At 42.1% G+C, this 16,042-nt stretch overlaps 1 protein-coding gene across 2 annotated transcripts in view; it reads left to right on the top strand.

The window, feature by feature from the left end:
• Window positions 1-16,042, top strand: part of GNAS (GNAS complex locus) — a 250,563-nt gene that overhangs the window by 94,279 nt on the left and 140,242 nt on the right. Inside the window, exons 1-2 of one of the 2 annotated variants that reach the window (XM_074969768.1) lie at window positions 9,756-9,917; window positions 14,573-14,645. In XM_074969768.1, the coding sequence (XP_074825869.1) occupies window positions 9,779-9,917; window positions 14,573-14,645 (212 nt within the window). In that variant the 5' untranslated portion in view covers window positions 9,756-9,778. Of the gene's footprint in view, window positions 1-9,755; window positions 9,918-14,572; window positions 14,646-16,042 lie in introns of those variants that run through there. The other variant, XM_074969767.1, reaches the window with a different exon arrangement.

Here is a 16,042-nt window from a genome sequence, read left to right as displayed (position 1 = left end):
AAAGTCAGCGTAGATAAGAACTTAAGCTCTAGAACTGCATTTGTGTGCTGTATGAATACAGCTTTAAGATAGGGGCCTTAGTTTTTAATGTAAAAATAACAAGGCAAGAAAAAAATATTTTTTTAGATAACCCTTTCAGGCTTTCTGTGGTAAGAAAAACAGCAAAAACTCAATTCTGTTTCCTTTGCAGGTGACCTTTAATAATGGCGGTTGGTATTGAAAGTACTATAGCTTTGCCACACTCAAACATATGTGCAATGATAAAATCTATTTTGCGTGTGATAGTTTGAATGCAGTTTGAATTAAAAATGTAAAAAGTGGCAGATGGTTTACAGCACATTAGAACCTGTGACAATGTACCAAGATCTATTTAGAAATCCTCTTATACCCCTTCCTGTTACATTCCATAAAATGAGAATGCGCAGTCAGTAATTAATAATAATATTATTTAGGGCTAAACCGTGCACTGCCTAAAGAACAAACTGGTAATGAAATTGTAACTCAGACTCATAATCTGCCTCTCAGATCCCACCCTTTGAAAGCAACATGTCACATGTGCTGCCTGGAGCACTAGGATGTACTTGTGCTGCAATTTCATAAGAAACTTTTTACAAAGTTCAATGCTGAATGCCAGAATGGTTGGGAAACAAATAAATAATAAAAAAGAGAAGATGGGTGAAGGTAGAAGATGAAAGGCTCTAAGTTTGTGTCTTTATTATCATAATCCCGAATTCCTTAAAGTCTGTTTTCATTTAGTTAAAGAGAAGTTTAGAAGGAGGAAGGTAGGACTTCAAAAAACCAACAACATTGTGGCCGATTCGATAAGTAGGTTTGGGGATTTTTTTTTTAAACTTTAAGCTGAGAATTTTTGTAGGGAACATTCTTCTATTCTACCGGAGAGGGAAACCTTTCCTATTAGCTCTGTTTGTTTTGGTGTGTTCATAAAGTGTTTTCAGTTTGTTCTTTTGAGAAACTATTGATGGCACACCTCCTTGTTTATTAGTGACATTGCACATTTTATTACACCCTGATCGTTTCCTATTTGATAGGACCTTCTGTCGTCCTACTTGATGATAGTTTCTTGATCTACCTGGGTTTCATTGAGGATAATTTAATTTTTGACCTGGTTCGCCTGTTACTGCTTGTTCACTGTTTTTTTTTTGCTGGTGACTGCAGGGGACAAAAATTTGCATAGGCTGATAGCTCCATGTCCAGTTCACTTTGTTTTTCCTTATGAGATTATTGCTTGGCTAAAAGGTATTTGTTCCCCTTAAACCGGCGTGAGGCTACTCTAGGGCGGGGGTCTCAACCTTTTTCTTTCTGAGGCCCCCCCCCCCCAACATGCTATAAAGACTCCAAGGCCCGCCCACCTGTGCCACAATAATTGTTTTTCTGCATATAAAATCCAGGGCTGGCATTAGGGGAGAACAAGCAGGGCAATTGCCTGGGGGCCATGCCACAGGGGCTCCCACAAAGCTACATTGCTCAGGCTTCAGCTTCAGCTCCAGGTGGCAGCTCTCAGGGCCCTGGGCTTCAGCCCCATGTGGCAGGACTTCAGCTTTCTGTCCTGGGTCCCAGTGAGTCTAATGCTGGCAATGCTTGGTGCCCCCCCTGAAACCTGCTCATGGCCCCCCCCAGGGGGCCCCGGACCCCTGGTTGAGAACCACTGCTCAAGGGTTCCTTGTTTACCATATCAAAGGGCAAGCAGGAGACTTAGAAACTTTTTTATCACTGAGATGTTGTTAATTTCGAGCCCAAAGGATTTTGCATGATGATGGCTGGTGGAAGATGGCTCCATCTAGCAGAAGTGTAAGCAGTAGACTTGATTCACTGCAAGAGGCAATTGGGGTCTCTGTGGCATTTTGAGACCTCCTCCGAGGAATTGTTCGGGCAATGACAGAACTAATCAAGGTAAATAAAAGGTGGATCTGAGTCTAAATCGTAGCTTTAATTAATCACCACATCAGACTGGCGGGAAGGCCAAGTTTACTGGGAATTAATCATGTTGAGAATTATAGGTCTGATCCTGCATTTCTGAAGTCTTAACCCAAAAGCATAGGCCTTTTATGCTTTTGTTTATTTATTATGCTAAATGAAAAAAAAAACCTAGCCTGCAGAAGAGAGAAAACATCTCTAATCAACACATGAGTGTCCGTGCACACACTCAGAGATACACTAGGTGCCCTTAAAAAGTGCCACCTGGTTCCAGAGATGCTCCCTATTTTTACAAGGAGGAATTCTCTGAGACTCACTGGAACATTAGGGTCATCAACCTATGGGGCAGCAGCACAATGTGCTGAGTAACCATGGACCTCTCCCAAGGAAAACTCTCATTTCTACTCAAGGGTCCAATCCTGCCAGGTGCTCAGGACCAGTGGAACTTTTTTGGGCACCCACTGCGTATAATTGTGTTAATTAATTATTATTAATTCAGCAAATCTATCAAATATAATCAAAAGTATTATATGAAACTTACCAATACATAAACCTCTCACAATCACCTAAGTACAAAGGTGGTCTTTTAATGTTACTGATTTCCAAAGATCCTACTGTCTCTGCTTTGGAGCAATTTTTAACTTCAGGTATAAACCACCTTGACAGAATATTGTTGTCTTGCCACCAGGGTAAATTCCATGCCCCTTTCCTCAAAATCCATAGATCTAGACCCACGCAGAGGTATCAGTTTCCTTGGGAATGTTTCTTTTAGACTGTAAAAAAGAATCTGCAACAGGATAATACTGGGTTGCAGTATAACATTTCTTCTGGAGCTTTTACCTATCGTTGTATTTAGACCCAGGAGGAATATCAACAGGTTTTAATATTTAGCTGAAAGTGTGAAACACAGTAAAAACTAAAAGTTGCCCAGCCTCACAAATTAATGCGTGTAGAACCTGATCTCCCATTAACTTAAACAGTGCAGTTCTGGTCAATAGGTTTTGTCTCCCTATGTCTAGGCCTGCAGTGGGTGAAGAAGACATTTTTCAGATAAATGAGGAACAGTCCCTAATACAAGTGTCATGTGATCACAGAATGCACAATTTTGGATCCTTCCTTTTTTACCGTTTTTAATAAAGAGAGCACCAGTTTTAACACAATGGGCCAAATCTTGATTCCACTGTAAATCAATGGGAGTTTTGTAAATTAGTTGAATACATCCTTCTTATCCAACACCGTAGCCCAAGGTCTTATTCCACCCAGAAGGACACAGGTATACAGTATATGAGGACCTTCACAATTCCTTTGTCCTGCAGCTGCTCCAGATATACAGATCATTGTGTCATTTCAGCACACACGTAATTCACATTTTGTTTTAGAATAGTGATCATAGACTTTAAGGTCAGAAGGGACCATTATGATCGTCTAGTCTGACCTCCTGCACAACGTAGGCCACAGAATCTCACCCACCCACTCCTGTAATAAACCCTTAACCTATGTCTTAGCTATTGAAGTCCTCAAATCATGGTTTAAAGACTTCAAGGTGCAAAGAATTCTCCAGCAAGTCACCTTGGCCCCATGCTACAGAGGAAGGTGAAAAAACCCCAGGACCCCTGCCAATCTTCCCTGGAGGAAAATTCCTTCCTGACCCTAAATATGGCGATCAGCTAAACCCTGAGCATGTGGGCAAGACTCACCAGCCAGACACCCAGGAAAGAATTCTCTGTAGTAACTCAGCTCACACCCCATCTAATATCCCATCATAGGCCATTCGGCATCTTTACTGCTAATAGTCAAAGATCGATTAAATGCCAAAATCCCATCATACCATCCCCTCCATAAACTTATCAAGCTTAGTCTTGAAGCCAGATATGTCTTTTGCCTCCACTGCTCCCCTTGGAAGTCTGTTCCAGAACTTCATTCCTCTGATGGTTAGAAACCTTCATCTAATTTCAAGTCTAAACTTCCTGATGGCCAGTTCCATCATATACAAATGCAAACAATTTCACAGCAATGATGCACTTGTTGGTGAATGTTCTACCACACTTCCCATCCAGAGAGCTTGTTTAGCCTTCTTCTGTCTCCACCTCCAATTACTATCATATTTGTGTACACATTTGTAAATACTTTGAGACTCCAGTTAAAGATCTCCCCGCATCTGGAAGGGACTAATGACAAAGAAAATACAGAAGCGCCTTCAGGCTGAGGGCAGATTTCCCCTTCTTCATAAGGTGGTACATATTGACAATTCTGCATTCTCTTCATAACTGTTACAATGGGTAACGGATGAGTTTTTACTAGGGTTGTCGATTAATCGCAGTTAAGTCACGCAATTAATTTTTTTGAGTTAACTGTGATTAAAAAAATGTATTGCGATTAATCGCACTGTTAAACAATAGAATACCAATTGAAATTTACTAATATTTTTGGATGTTCTTCTACATTTTCAAATATAGTGATTTCTATTACAACACAGAATACAAAGTGTACAGTGCTCACTTTGTATTATTATTTGTATTACAAATTTTTGCACTGTAAAAATTATAAACAAAAGAAATAGTATTTTTCAATTCACCTCATACAACTACTATAGTGCAATCTCTTTATCATGAAAGTATAACTTACAAATGTAGATTTTTTTATTGTTACATAACTGCACTCAAAAACAAAACAGTGTAAAACTTTAGAGTCTACAAGTCCACTCAGTCCTACTTCTTGTTCAGCCAATTGCTAAGACAAACAAGTTTGTTTACATTTACAGGATATACTGCTGCCTGCTTCTTATTTACGATGTCACCTGAAAGTGAGAACAGGCGTTCGCACGGCATTTTTGTAGCTGGCGTTGCAAGGTATTTACATGCCAGATATGCTAAACATTCATATGCCCATTCATGCTTTGGCCACCATTCCAGAGGACATGCTTTCATGCTGATAATACTCATTAAAAAAAATGCTCTAAGGTGCCACAAGTACTCGTTTTCTTTTTGCGGATACAGACTAACACGGCTGCTACTCTGAAACCTTAATTAAATTTGTGACTGAACTCCTTGAGGGAGAATTGTATGTCTCCTGTTTTGCTTTACCTGCATTCTGCCATATATTTCATGTTATAGCAGTCTCGGATGATGACTCAACACATGTTCGTTTTAAGAACACTTTCATTGCAGATTTGACTAAACGCAAAGAAGGTACCAATGGGAGATACAGCACTCGATAGCTACAGCACTCGACCCACGGCTTAAAAATCTGAAGTGCCTTCCAAAATCTGACAGTGATGAGGTGTGGAGAATGCTTTCAGATGTCTTAAAAGAGCAACACTTGGATGCGGAAACTACAGAACCCAAACCACCAAAAAAGAAAATCAACCTTCTGCTGGTGGCATCTGACTCAGATGATGAAAATGAACATGCATCAGTCCGCTCTGCTTTGGATCATTATCGAGCAGAACCCATCATCAGCATGGACGCATGTCTTCCGGAATGGTGGTTGAAGCATGAAGGGACATATGAATCTTTAGCGCATCTGGCATATAAATACCTTGCAATGCCGACTACAACAGTGCCATGCGAACACCTGTTCTCACTTTCAGGTGACATTGTAAACAAGATGTGAGCAGCATTATCTCCTGCAAATTGTAATCAAACTTATTTGTTTGAGTGATTAGCTGAAGTAAGACTGAGAGGACTTATAGGTTCTAAAGTTTTACGTTGTTTTATTTTTGAATGCAGTTATTTTTTATACATTTGTAAATTCAACTTTCATTATAAAGAGATTGCACTACAGTACTTGTATTAGGTGAATTGAAATATACTATTTCTTTTGTTTTTTCAGTGCAAATATTTGTAATAAAAAATAAATATAAAGTGAGCACTGTACACTTTGTATTCTGTGTTGTAACTGAAATCAATATATTTGAAAATGTAGAAACCATCCAAAATATTTAAATAAATGGTATTATATTATTGACAGTGCGATTAATCGCAATTAATTTTTTAAAATCTCTTGACAATCCTAGTTTTTACTTTATTTTCAGTGTAAATTTTACTCTGGCTTCTATGGCCCCCACCCCACTGCAAATACCCTATTATATCACTGGCATTTGTTTGAAAATAAATTGACTCCAAATACATTTCAAATAATAATTAATAAAAGCCAGGAAAATTATATATCTTCTGCTTCAATTGATTCTGGGCATTGGGGATTCAAGACAAATCTTTGAGGTCTTCTTTGGGCCTGACCCAATGCCCGGTAAAGTCGCTAGGAGTCTTCCCATTGTCTTCAAAGGATTATGGATCAGGGCCCAGATTCCCTGTCACTTTCATGATTGACACCAACAGAATCACTGAAAGCCATGAAAAATCTCCAAAGCCTTAGGCTGGGTGGGTATTCTGTTCCAGACCTATGATTGCTTTCAGATCCATGTCCCTGTAAGTAAGGACAACAGAATAGGTGCGGTCTAATAGGTCAAGATGACTTCCTGGATGCTTACTGTATTCAGGTAACTATGTTACTGCAGGTGGTTGCCAGTATTTTAACTGGATGATGAGCACTGGAATTTTCTTATGCAGAATTTAATTTTCCAAAGGAGGATAAATAAATTTACTTGGAATGAGGGACATACATTTTCACTAATCTCAGAGAGAATACAGTGATAACTAATATAGAATCTTAGTTAGCATCTACCCCAAACTGATATTTTACCTATCAGGTAATTGTATCTATATCTTCATTGTGTGCTTTAATATTTTTAAAAACTTAAAATATTTTTTCCCTGCCCATCTTGTTCTTTTCCATTAGGCAGTCCCTGATCTTTTCTTTTCCTCTGGTGTTTTGAATGGAGTGGATATCAATACAGTCATTTTGTTTGACAACTTCAGCTTACGGAATGCCAGAACATCATGCCAAATATCTTTGCTTCTGTACCAGCCTGACCAACAGTATTAGCACAACTTTGAGACTAGTTTTTGCTGATAGGAAGTCAACAGAGGGAGCACAAATTTAAGGGTTTTTACAAAAATGGCCCCCGGTCCTGCAAACCCTTCAGGAATTAACTTCACCCACATGAAAACATAAAGTTAATAGATGTGCAAGTGTTTGCAGGATCGAGGCTACAGTGCCAGGTTTGTTTTTTTTTAAAATAACTCTTTGGCATTGACCTTGTAAGTGTCTCTGCATAAACATACCTATACCTCCATGAAGCCCCACTGAAGTCTGTGAGGCTCTGCACAGCCTCCTTCCACCTGCAGATTACAGGATGAGAGCCTTAGAGAAACAAATCCCTTTTTGCTAAATGTTGGGGAACTAGTATTTTACAAGAAGAAACACTAAGGCACTAACCTTTATTTTTCAACTGCAAGTGCAGTTCACTTGTTTATGCTTGTTACTGCCTGCTTTGGGTAGGGTATTTTTATTTTTTGAATCTTTTAAAAATAAACCAGAAATGGTTAGCTAGCAAAAGGCATTTACACAAGGGACAGGATGTAGTGCAATGTAGTCTAAAGCTTTAATCCAGCAATCTTACTTTAACCGTCTGAGTAGTCCCATTTAGTTTGTGGAATTATTTGCATGCTTAAAATTACACATCTGCCTCTGGTCCCAGGCCTGCAGGGAGATGATTCTGCCCATGCTGAGCTCCTTCCAGGATCAAAGTAGATGGGACTGTTGTGGCAAACATCTAGTTGAGTAACTTTACTCACATAGAACCACCTACATCAAGTAAAGGTCATATGCTTAAGTGTTTTCAGGATGGGCCTTATGTAGTTTAGAAAAGGCTTAAAATTCATCAACCAATGACATGCACACATGTACATTTAAATACAAAGATGTTCTCTAATAAGTATTTTGTTTATAAAGTGACACCTGTTTCCCCATGAACAGCTTAGTTAAAATGTGTATGGAATAAAGTTTTTAAACTTTAATCAAATAGTTAAACCTCCAATCCTGCAAACACTTAGGCACATACTTAACTTTAAGCATGAATAGTCTTTCCATGAGATTGTTAAATTTAAAGTCATTCAAGTTATGCATGTACCAAATTGTTTGCAGCATCAGGCCTAGAACATTAAAACATGATACTAATGAATAAAATTAAGATAATTTAGTCCTAAATTGGATAAACTAATCAGACTACAATGACTTCAGTGGGCCTGTAGGGTGCAGGAAGCCTTATGTTGTGGTGTTTGCAGGACAGGCACTGAATGCATCCAATGAAGTGAGGTGTAGCTCACGAAAGCTTATGCTCAAATAAATTTGTTAGTCTCTAAGGTGCCACAAGTCCTCCTTTTCTTCTTGTGAATACAGACTAACAGGGCTGCTACTCTGAAACCTACCCCTAATATGGTGAGTTTAGTGGGGAAATGAAGTAGCTGTTTACACTGCACCACTATAAAGAAATCAGGATGGAGGAAGAAAAGTAAAATATTTTTTCTGAAACTGGCAGGGGCATTTTTAGGAGGTAGAAAAGTATTACTAGGACCAGACAGCAAAGCTCACATACCAAAACTGCGGTGGGATTTACTGAACACAAGTGCTCGGGACCTTGGTTTTGCATGTCACACAAACAAGGATGCCCTGTCAAGGGAAATTCCGCTGTTCTACTTGTTTGCACTGTTGCTGTAGCCAAGCCACTAAATAAGCAAACTTCTGAACGTGAAGAACAAATGGGGAGCATTTAAAAGGGCGCATAAGAGCGAGCACGCTCGCCTCTCCCTACAGCTCGTCTCTGGGACCTGGTGCCTCCCTGGGCGTTTGTTTGAAGAGGGCGCCTCTAGTCAGCAACTCCTGACGTTTGGGTATCATGTGAATGGTTCAGTTCCCATGGTTCAGTGTGTGAGCTTGCTTGCCCCACCCCATCTCTCTCTCCCTTCTCTATAGATCTCAATAAATATCTCCCTCTCTCTCTAAGAGAAATGCAAAAGAGAGAGGAGAAAAAACAAATTAGGGGGAAAACCCGCTAGTGGGGGGCCAGTTTTGCTTGGGGGGGAGACCAAACCGGCTTTTACTTCTCTCTCCCCCCCACCCCTCCCTGCCCCCCACTCCCTCTGTTTGCTGGAAAAGCCAAAGGATTCAGCAGCCTGGAAACCTAATGTGAAAAAGCAGCAGCAGCAGCAAGGAAAAAAAAAAGGGGGGCCTTGGACTGGAAAAACCACCATTAGGGAGGAAGAAGCGGCGGCAGCAGAAGAGGAAAACCCACACTGCTCAGAGAGGAAAAGGGACTTCTTATCCAGCAGGGAGCTGGGGGTTGGATTGACCCCTTTGGGTGCTTCAGCCCTTTGGAGAGGGGGGAGAGGCAAGGAAGAGACATTTCTAGATTCTCTGTGATCAGGATTTGGGGAGGTTTCTCCGTCTGGAGCCTGTGCCTTGGATCTAAGGAGAATTATTTTTTGTGGGGGGGTGGACCTGCAACTGGATTTGTTGTGTGTTTGTTTGTGTGTGTGTGTAGGGGAAACGGGGGGTGGATTTTTTTTTTTTTAATCCGAACTAACCGGTGATCCAGCCAGGGGTGCGGAGATCCCCTATTTTTTTTTCTCTCGGGAAAGGTGCATTGAGGGGATCGGAGCGGGTCTGGGAGGGAGAGTGAGAAGAAGCAGCAGCTGCTGGGGAGGAGGCCCGGCTGAGCAGCAGCAGCAAAGTCATCGCCATCGGCCCCCCCTTGGCTGGCTCCGCTCTCTCCATGTCTCTGGGCAGCGGCAGCCACAGCAGCGAGTAAAGGGGGGGGAGGAGGAGGAGGAGGAAGAAGAAGGGAGCCCGGGAGAGTGTCTCCCTCCCTTCCCTCCCTCCCCCCAGCAGCCCCAGCCGCCTCCTGCCCCCTTCCCCTGGTCCCCCCTGCCGCCCCCTCCCCAAGATGGGCTGTTTAGGGAACAGCAAGACCGAGGATCAGCGCAACGAGGAGAAGGCGCAGCGAGAAGCCAACAAGAAAATCGAGAAGCAGCTGCAGAAGGACAAGCAGGTCTATAGGGCCACGCACCGGCTGCTCTTACTGGGTAAGGGGGGCCCTGGGGGAGCAGGTCTGTAGGGCCACGCACCCGGCTGCTCTTGCTGGGGAGACGGGGGCCTGGGGGAGCAGGTCTGTAGGGCCACGCACCCGGCTGCTCTTGCTGGGGAGACAGGGGCCTGGGGTGTGCAGGGCCACGCACCCGGCTGCTCTTGCTGGGTGAGGGGGGCCCTGGGGAGGCGGGGCCCTGGGGGAGCAGGTCTGTAGGGCCACGCACCCGGCTGCTCTTGCTGGGTGAGGGGGGCCCTGGGGGAGCAGGTCTGTAGGGCCACGCACCCGGCTGCTCTTGCTGGGGAGACGGGGGCCTGGGGGAGCAGGTCTGTAGGGCCACGCACCCGGCTGCTCTTGCTGGGTGAGGGGGCTGGGGAGACAGGGCTGGGGTCTGTAGGGCTAAGCACCGGCTGCTCTTCCAGGGGGGCCCTGGGGAGACGGGGGTCTGGGGGAGCAGGTCTGTAGGGCCACGCACGAGCTGCTCTTCCGGGGGGTGGGTGGGTGGGTGAGGAGACAGGGGCCTGGCCCGGGGGAAGTAGGTGTGTAGGGCCCACTCATTGGCTCGTCTCTCAGGAGTTAGGGGAGAGAGTGGTTGGGAGGAAGGTCTAGGCTACTCTCCCTGGGGAAGGTGGGGTGGCCCTAGGCCAGGAGGAGGGGGGCTGGTGGGAAGTAGGTCTCTAGGGCCCCGCAGTTTCATTGAGTAAAGGAGAAGGCCTGGGGGAGCTGGGAGAAACAGGTCAAAAGCACCATCTATTGGGGGAGTCCGTAAGAAGAGTGGTCTGGGTGGAGGTTTCCGAAAGGGGGAGAAGCAGATGAGGGTTCTTGCTGGGTAATGAGGGACTGGAGAAGGCCTTGGGGAAAAGAAAGCACATGGTCCAAGTGGGTCTGTAGGGATGCTCATTGGCTCCTGAGGACCTGACCCTGTGTAAAGGGGTGCGGGAAAAGAGTTGGGTCTGAGAGAGGGAGTTATGGGACGATAAATAGGTCTGGTAAGGGGGTTGGGGACTGGGAAAGATCGGGGTTTGAGCCTAGAGGGAGATGTGGGGGGAAGCAGCTGTTCAGAAAGAGCTAGTAAATCTTCAGGGCCTACTCAGGCTCTTCCTAATAGGTGAGGGAGGGAACAGGGTTCAGGGGCACAGGGAGTGGGGTGATTAAGGGAGGGGAAGGAGTTATTCACGGATGAGCATGTCTACAGGGCAACTCACTGATCCCACTTACTGTTGGGGAAGGAGGAATTAAATGGGCTTGTTGGGGTGTGGGTGGGGAAGGGAGATCAGGAGGAACTCCCCCTCTTTGAAATCGGGGATGAGAACAGGGAAATGCACCTTACAAGCCAGGCTGTGGAGGAGAGAGATGGGGAAATGGATTTTTAATGAGGGGGATACTGTGTTGGAAAATAGGATGGGGAAGTGGTTGGAGAAGGGATGTTAATCCTTGAGGGGAACAAGGAAAGGGATTGGGTGTGTGTGAATATCTGTGGTGGGGAGGCAGTGAAGTGTAATGTCAGGGTTGTGGTGGGAAACAGGCTGTTTTTCAGAGGGTCATGGACATATACTCTCTCCTCTGTCATGTCAGTTACCATTATTATTATTATTTTTTTGTTGCAAATCTAGTTAAATGTTATTTGTTCTGGGGAGCATTTATGGCTTGGTCCTTTTTATATTTATTTATTTATTTTATATATATATATATATATACACACACACACACACACATATATATATAATGACTGGGTTATTTGCATGTGTGGTATTTTTGAGCAGATACAATTAGAAATACAGGTTGAGGTTTAAAGGGTGGTGAAGGCCCCAAAATTATGTTTTTTAATTAATATTTTTATTGTATTGGGGCAGGCATATTGTTCTGAAATGTTTTTAAAATGAGATGTAAGCAAATTCAGTCACTGTAGAGTGTATTGCTCGTGAACGTATTAAGGATTTCTTTTTGTGTGGAGGAGAGGTTGCCCTAGGTAAAACTGAGTCAGTTCTGTTATGAAATGACATCTTAATTTTTTTTTTTGGTGGGGTGCAGACTTAGAGTAAAATCTTTAAAGTGCCGATTTAGAAGAAGCAAAGAGGTTTGGCATAAATGGAGAAATAACCAGAAGAATTATTGTAGCATCCCCTATGCTTAAGGGTCTGTCAGCATTCCCATAGAAGACCCCTCTTTTTAGTACAGTTTGGCTTTCAGTCTGGGGGAAATTTCAGCCAGAGATTCAAAAGACTGTTTTATAAATATTCACACAGGAAAATCCTATCAAATTAGTTTGTGTAAGCAAGCCACAAGATTTCAAAAAATAGAAGACATTTGGTTGTGATGTGCTTTTTTTTGTCTTTGGTAATGGGAAAATGGCTCAGATATCTATAAATGAAAACTTGTAGGCTCTTTATAATAGGTATAAGGCCTCTTCATGTTTTTTTTTTTTAATGTGAATGACCCACATTTAAAACAGTAGCTGTCATGAATTTATGTGAAATCCATAACACACATACCTTAATGGTAAAATGCCTGTATTTGTGTATTATTGTCTTATGCTTATCCACTTCTGTAGAGCACTTGAAATCTATAAATGAGAAACTCTTAAATGCAAAGCATTATAATAACAGTATGTGAGAAAATATTAAGAATAATACAGAGTACCTAAATACGTTCCATCTGATGCATCGGTAATACTGTTCTTAGGCTCTAGTCCTGTAAACATGAGTAGTCTCCCTGAAATCAGTAGGACTACCGATGATGGTAAAGTTAAGCATGTATGTAAGCGTTCACACTACTGGGGCCTTTATATGTCCCTGTTGCTCCATAAGGAGCTACACATTTTTGGAACGGGCTCATTCAGAGCAATATATAAAGCTTCAACTTGGTCCACTGATGTTCTGTCTGGTCCAGACAAGCCTCTAATTCCATGGCATGTCAATTACACATTTTATACTCTGTTTTTACTCTTAACAAAATAAAACTAGAAAAGGAAATTAAGAAACTGGAAGTTAAAATCTGTCTGAGGCAATCATTAGGAAATTCCGCATTAGAGTTGAAATTCTGTTATTAATTACTCTGTGTGTAAGTATCTCAGCAGATGCAACATTCACTGCAATACACAGGTTATTTCCAGTTGTGGAGATGACCCAGTTTCTGCTTTAACTGGGAATGTTCATGTTTTTGATTGGTTTTGCTCCCTGTCTTACCAGATGCCAAGGTTGCTTTTTGTTGGTGGGGGGATATGGTGGTTGTCTACATGCAAAGATAGGGGCAGAAACTATTCTTAACTGGTGAAAAGGGGAGAAAAGAGGCATAAGGTTTTGGCGTCTGGGCAGCAAAATGTCTAAAGAGGCTTGTTTGGAAGGAGGGCAGGCCTATTAAGGACTTGGGTGGGGGGGAAAAACAGCTTTTATGGCAGAAGACAGAGGTGAGTGTCTCTGTCAGAAAACAAATTTTGAAATATAACTACTAAAATGCAGTTTTGAACGTGAGACTCAAAATGGAGGCTTGTGCTGTCAGTGTGTGCTAGGGAAGGCCTGGCATCCTAGAAACACAAACTGTGCTTCCATGAACCCATCCTGCAAAGGTCTGTGTGCGCTTTCTGTTAGTGAGACCCAGGCTCACGACAGGGGAAAACAAGCAGCCAAAGGATGCTAGAGAGAGCATCTATGTGTATAATTCACTAGGACAAGGGGGTTTACTCTGCAAAAAATGTCTGTCTGCTTTGCACAGAGAGCCACCGATCTGAACGTGTGGATGGCTCAATTGGATTTTGTTGCCGAAGCCCTTTAGTATGCAGGAGGAGTGGGTACAATGTGCAGACTGGAATGGGAGAAAGGGGGCTTTCTCCACAGCCTAGGCTCAGTGTGTAGGGTGGGGGAAAACCAGAAAGGTACTGCTTATAGGAAGCTGACTAAAGTGAAGGGGCTTTCTCTTTAGTTCAGGGTGTGTGTGGGGGTGGGAGAAGACAAGAAGGGCTGCTTACAGGATGCAGACTGGAGAGGGCTTTCTCTGCAACCCATAGAGTGTGTGTGAGAGAGAGGTTTGGAGCATGTGGAGAGAATAGGGGAGGCTGCTTACAGGATGCAGACTGGGGTAGGAGGAGGGAGCTTTTCTGCAAATGTGTGGGTGGAGGGGTCAGAGGGACTGCTTTCCTTATTCAGATGATAATGTCCGTATCTTGCATATTGAGTGGTTAAGTTTCAGTGTTTGTATGACAGGCACTACATTTAAGGCTCAAAGATTTTGAGGATCTAACTAAAAAATGCTTTTGCATCACATGGGTTTCATTGACTTGATCTTTCTCTCCACCAGAAAGTGGTGACCAAATGAGAAGATTCAAACTTGTCAGTCCTCCCCCTCCCCAAAAATAAAAATAAAAAATCTTAAAGTTGCCCCTGTCTCTTCCTCCAAACCACCAGCCTGCTTTTAACATTGACACTAGAAATAATGGTCGGTAAAATCTTCAAGTTTGAGCTCTGACACATGACTGGAAATGGGCATTTATTTTTAGCCATGTCTGCAGTTTCCTATGGCAGTTACTTTTTTCTTTCACTTTTCACTCTCGCACTGAGTAATCCAAATTTTTTTGATTTTGCTCCTGAAGAGAAGATTCTTATGTGCCCCTGCATCACTCATGCTTCCTTCTGAAACTGATTTACTTTCATTTTCTAGGTGCTGGTGAATCTGGTAAAAGCACAATAGTCAAACAGATGAGGATCTTACATGTGAATGGATTTAATGCTGAGTAAGTGCATTCATCTTTTTCACTCCATACCTTAGGATGTGTGTACTATTCAATAGTGGTTGCTTTTGTGTTATATCCAGTATATTTCCTTCGTAATGTTATGACTTTGAGAATTTAGCTGTGTATGTTTGATTATTCCCATCTAATGTTCTTATGTGCAGTTTATCTGGAAGAAGTCGGACACTAGTAATAAATAAGTGACATTGCTATACAATGATTTTATCAAGGCTCTGTGTACCAGACTTGATTAAGACTAAGATTTTTTTCTTCCACTGCAGTTTCTTTCATAACATGGCTGACACTGATTTACCTCTGCTGTAGCACATTGATTCATGCTGCTGTAAACATTTTCTCGTTAGATTCGAAAGTACGAAACAAATGCAGTTTTCTTTATTTCGAACATGGAGCTTATGTTTCAGTATCTTTATTATATACTCTGGTTTGTGAGGTATTGGGATTCTGGGTTGGAATTTCTTTTCTCTTCCTGTGTTTGCTGTTTGACTACAGTGATGGTGTATTAAATAATGTTGCTTAAAGCTTTCTGTGTTTACACTTATTTATATTATATATGTTATATTATTTGGCAGTATTGATGGGGAAAGTGTTAGGCATAAAAAGTCATTCTTATCAATAGTTCAGTTTTTAACTTTACATATAGTTAAAACAACTTTTCAGCTTTATTTCAATGCTATAGCAAGTTGTTGATGATGATGATAATAATAATAATTAATTAGACTTCTGTACCATTAACTGGACAAAAAACCCCTGGAACCGTATTTTTTGGTCGAAAGGTTTTTGTTTTCTAATTTTTCACTTAATCCTATTGAGGTGAGATAATGATTCCTCCTGGCTTTTGTTTATGCTTACAGACAATCTCTGCTTGAGAAAGGTGTGTGCTCTTAGAATTACAACAATTTCAACTTGATTTCTGGGCACTGGAATTTCAAAGCCCAGCATCTTTTTGTTAGATTGCTTTGTATCCACATTATACTTTCTTCAAAGATAATATATTTTTCAATTGTGTGATATTTTGACTTTCAGACATCATCATTTAGTATATGAATTGTCTGTCTCAGAGAATTAGTTAGTTTTTCAGTAGATAATTGTTCAGGACAAATGTCTGAGCTAAACATCCAGCCAAAGAACCTGGACAATACTTCCTCGTAATCCCCAAACGCTAGTTCAGCATAAGGTACGCATTCTCTTGAAAGAAAGTTTACACTGTCTGACAATAAATAACATTCTACACTGTGACCTTTTAGCTGCTATTTGTAAAGAATATTTTCTCTTTGCCCAAGACAACATTCTCTGTCTAGGGCCCAATCCTGCAAAATCTTACTCATGCGAGTAATCTTCATTAATTTAATTTGGCTAGTCAGGTGGGTAGAGGGTTGTAG

This window comes from Natator depressus, chromosome 13 (assembly GCF_965152275.1).
Source record: "Natator depressus isolate rNatDep1 chromosome 13, rNatDep2.hap1, whole genome shotgun sequence".
Classification (NCBI taxonomy): domain Eukaryota; kingdom Metazoa; phylum Chordata; order Testudines; family Cheloniidae; genus Natator; species Natator depressus.
The sequence above is the reverse complement of the archived record's forward strand: the minus strand, read 5'-3'. Positions and strand labels throughout refer to the sequence as shown.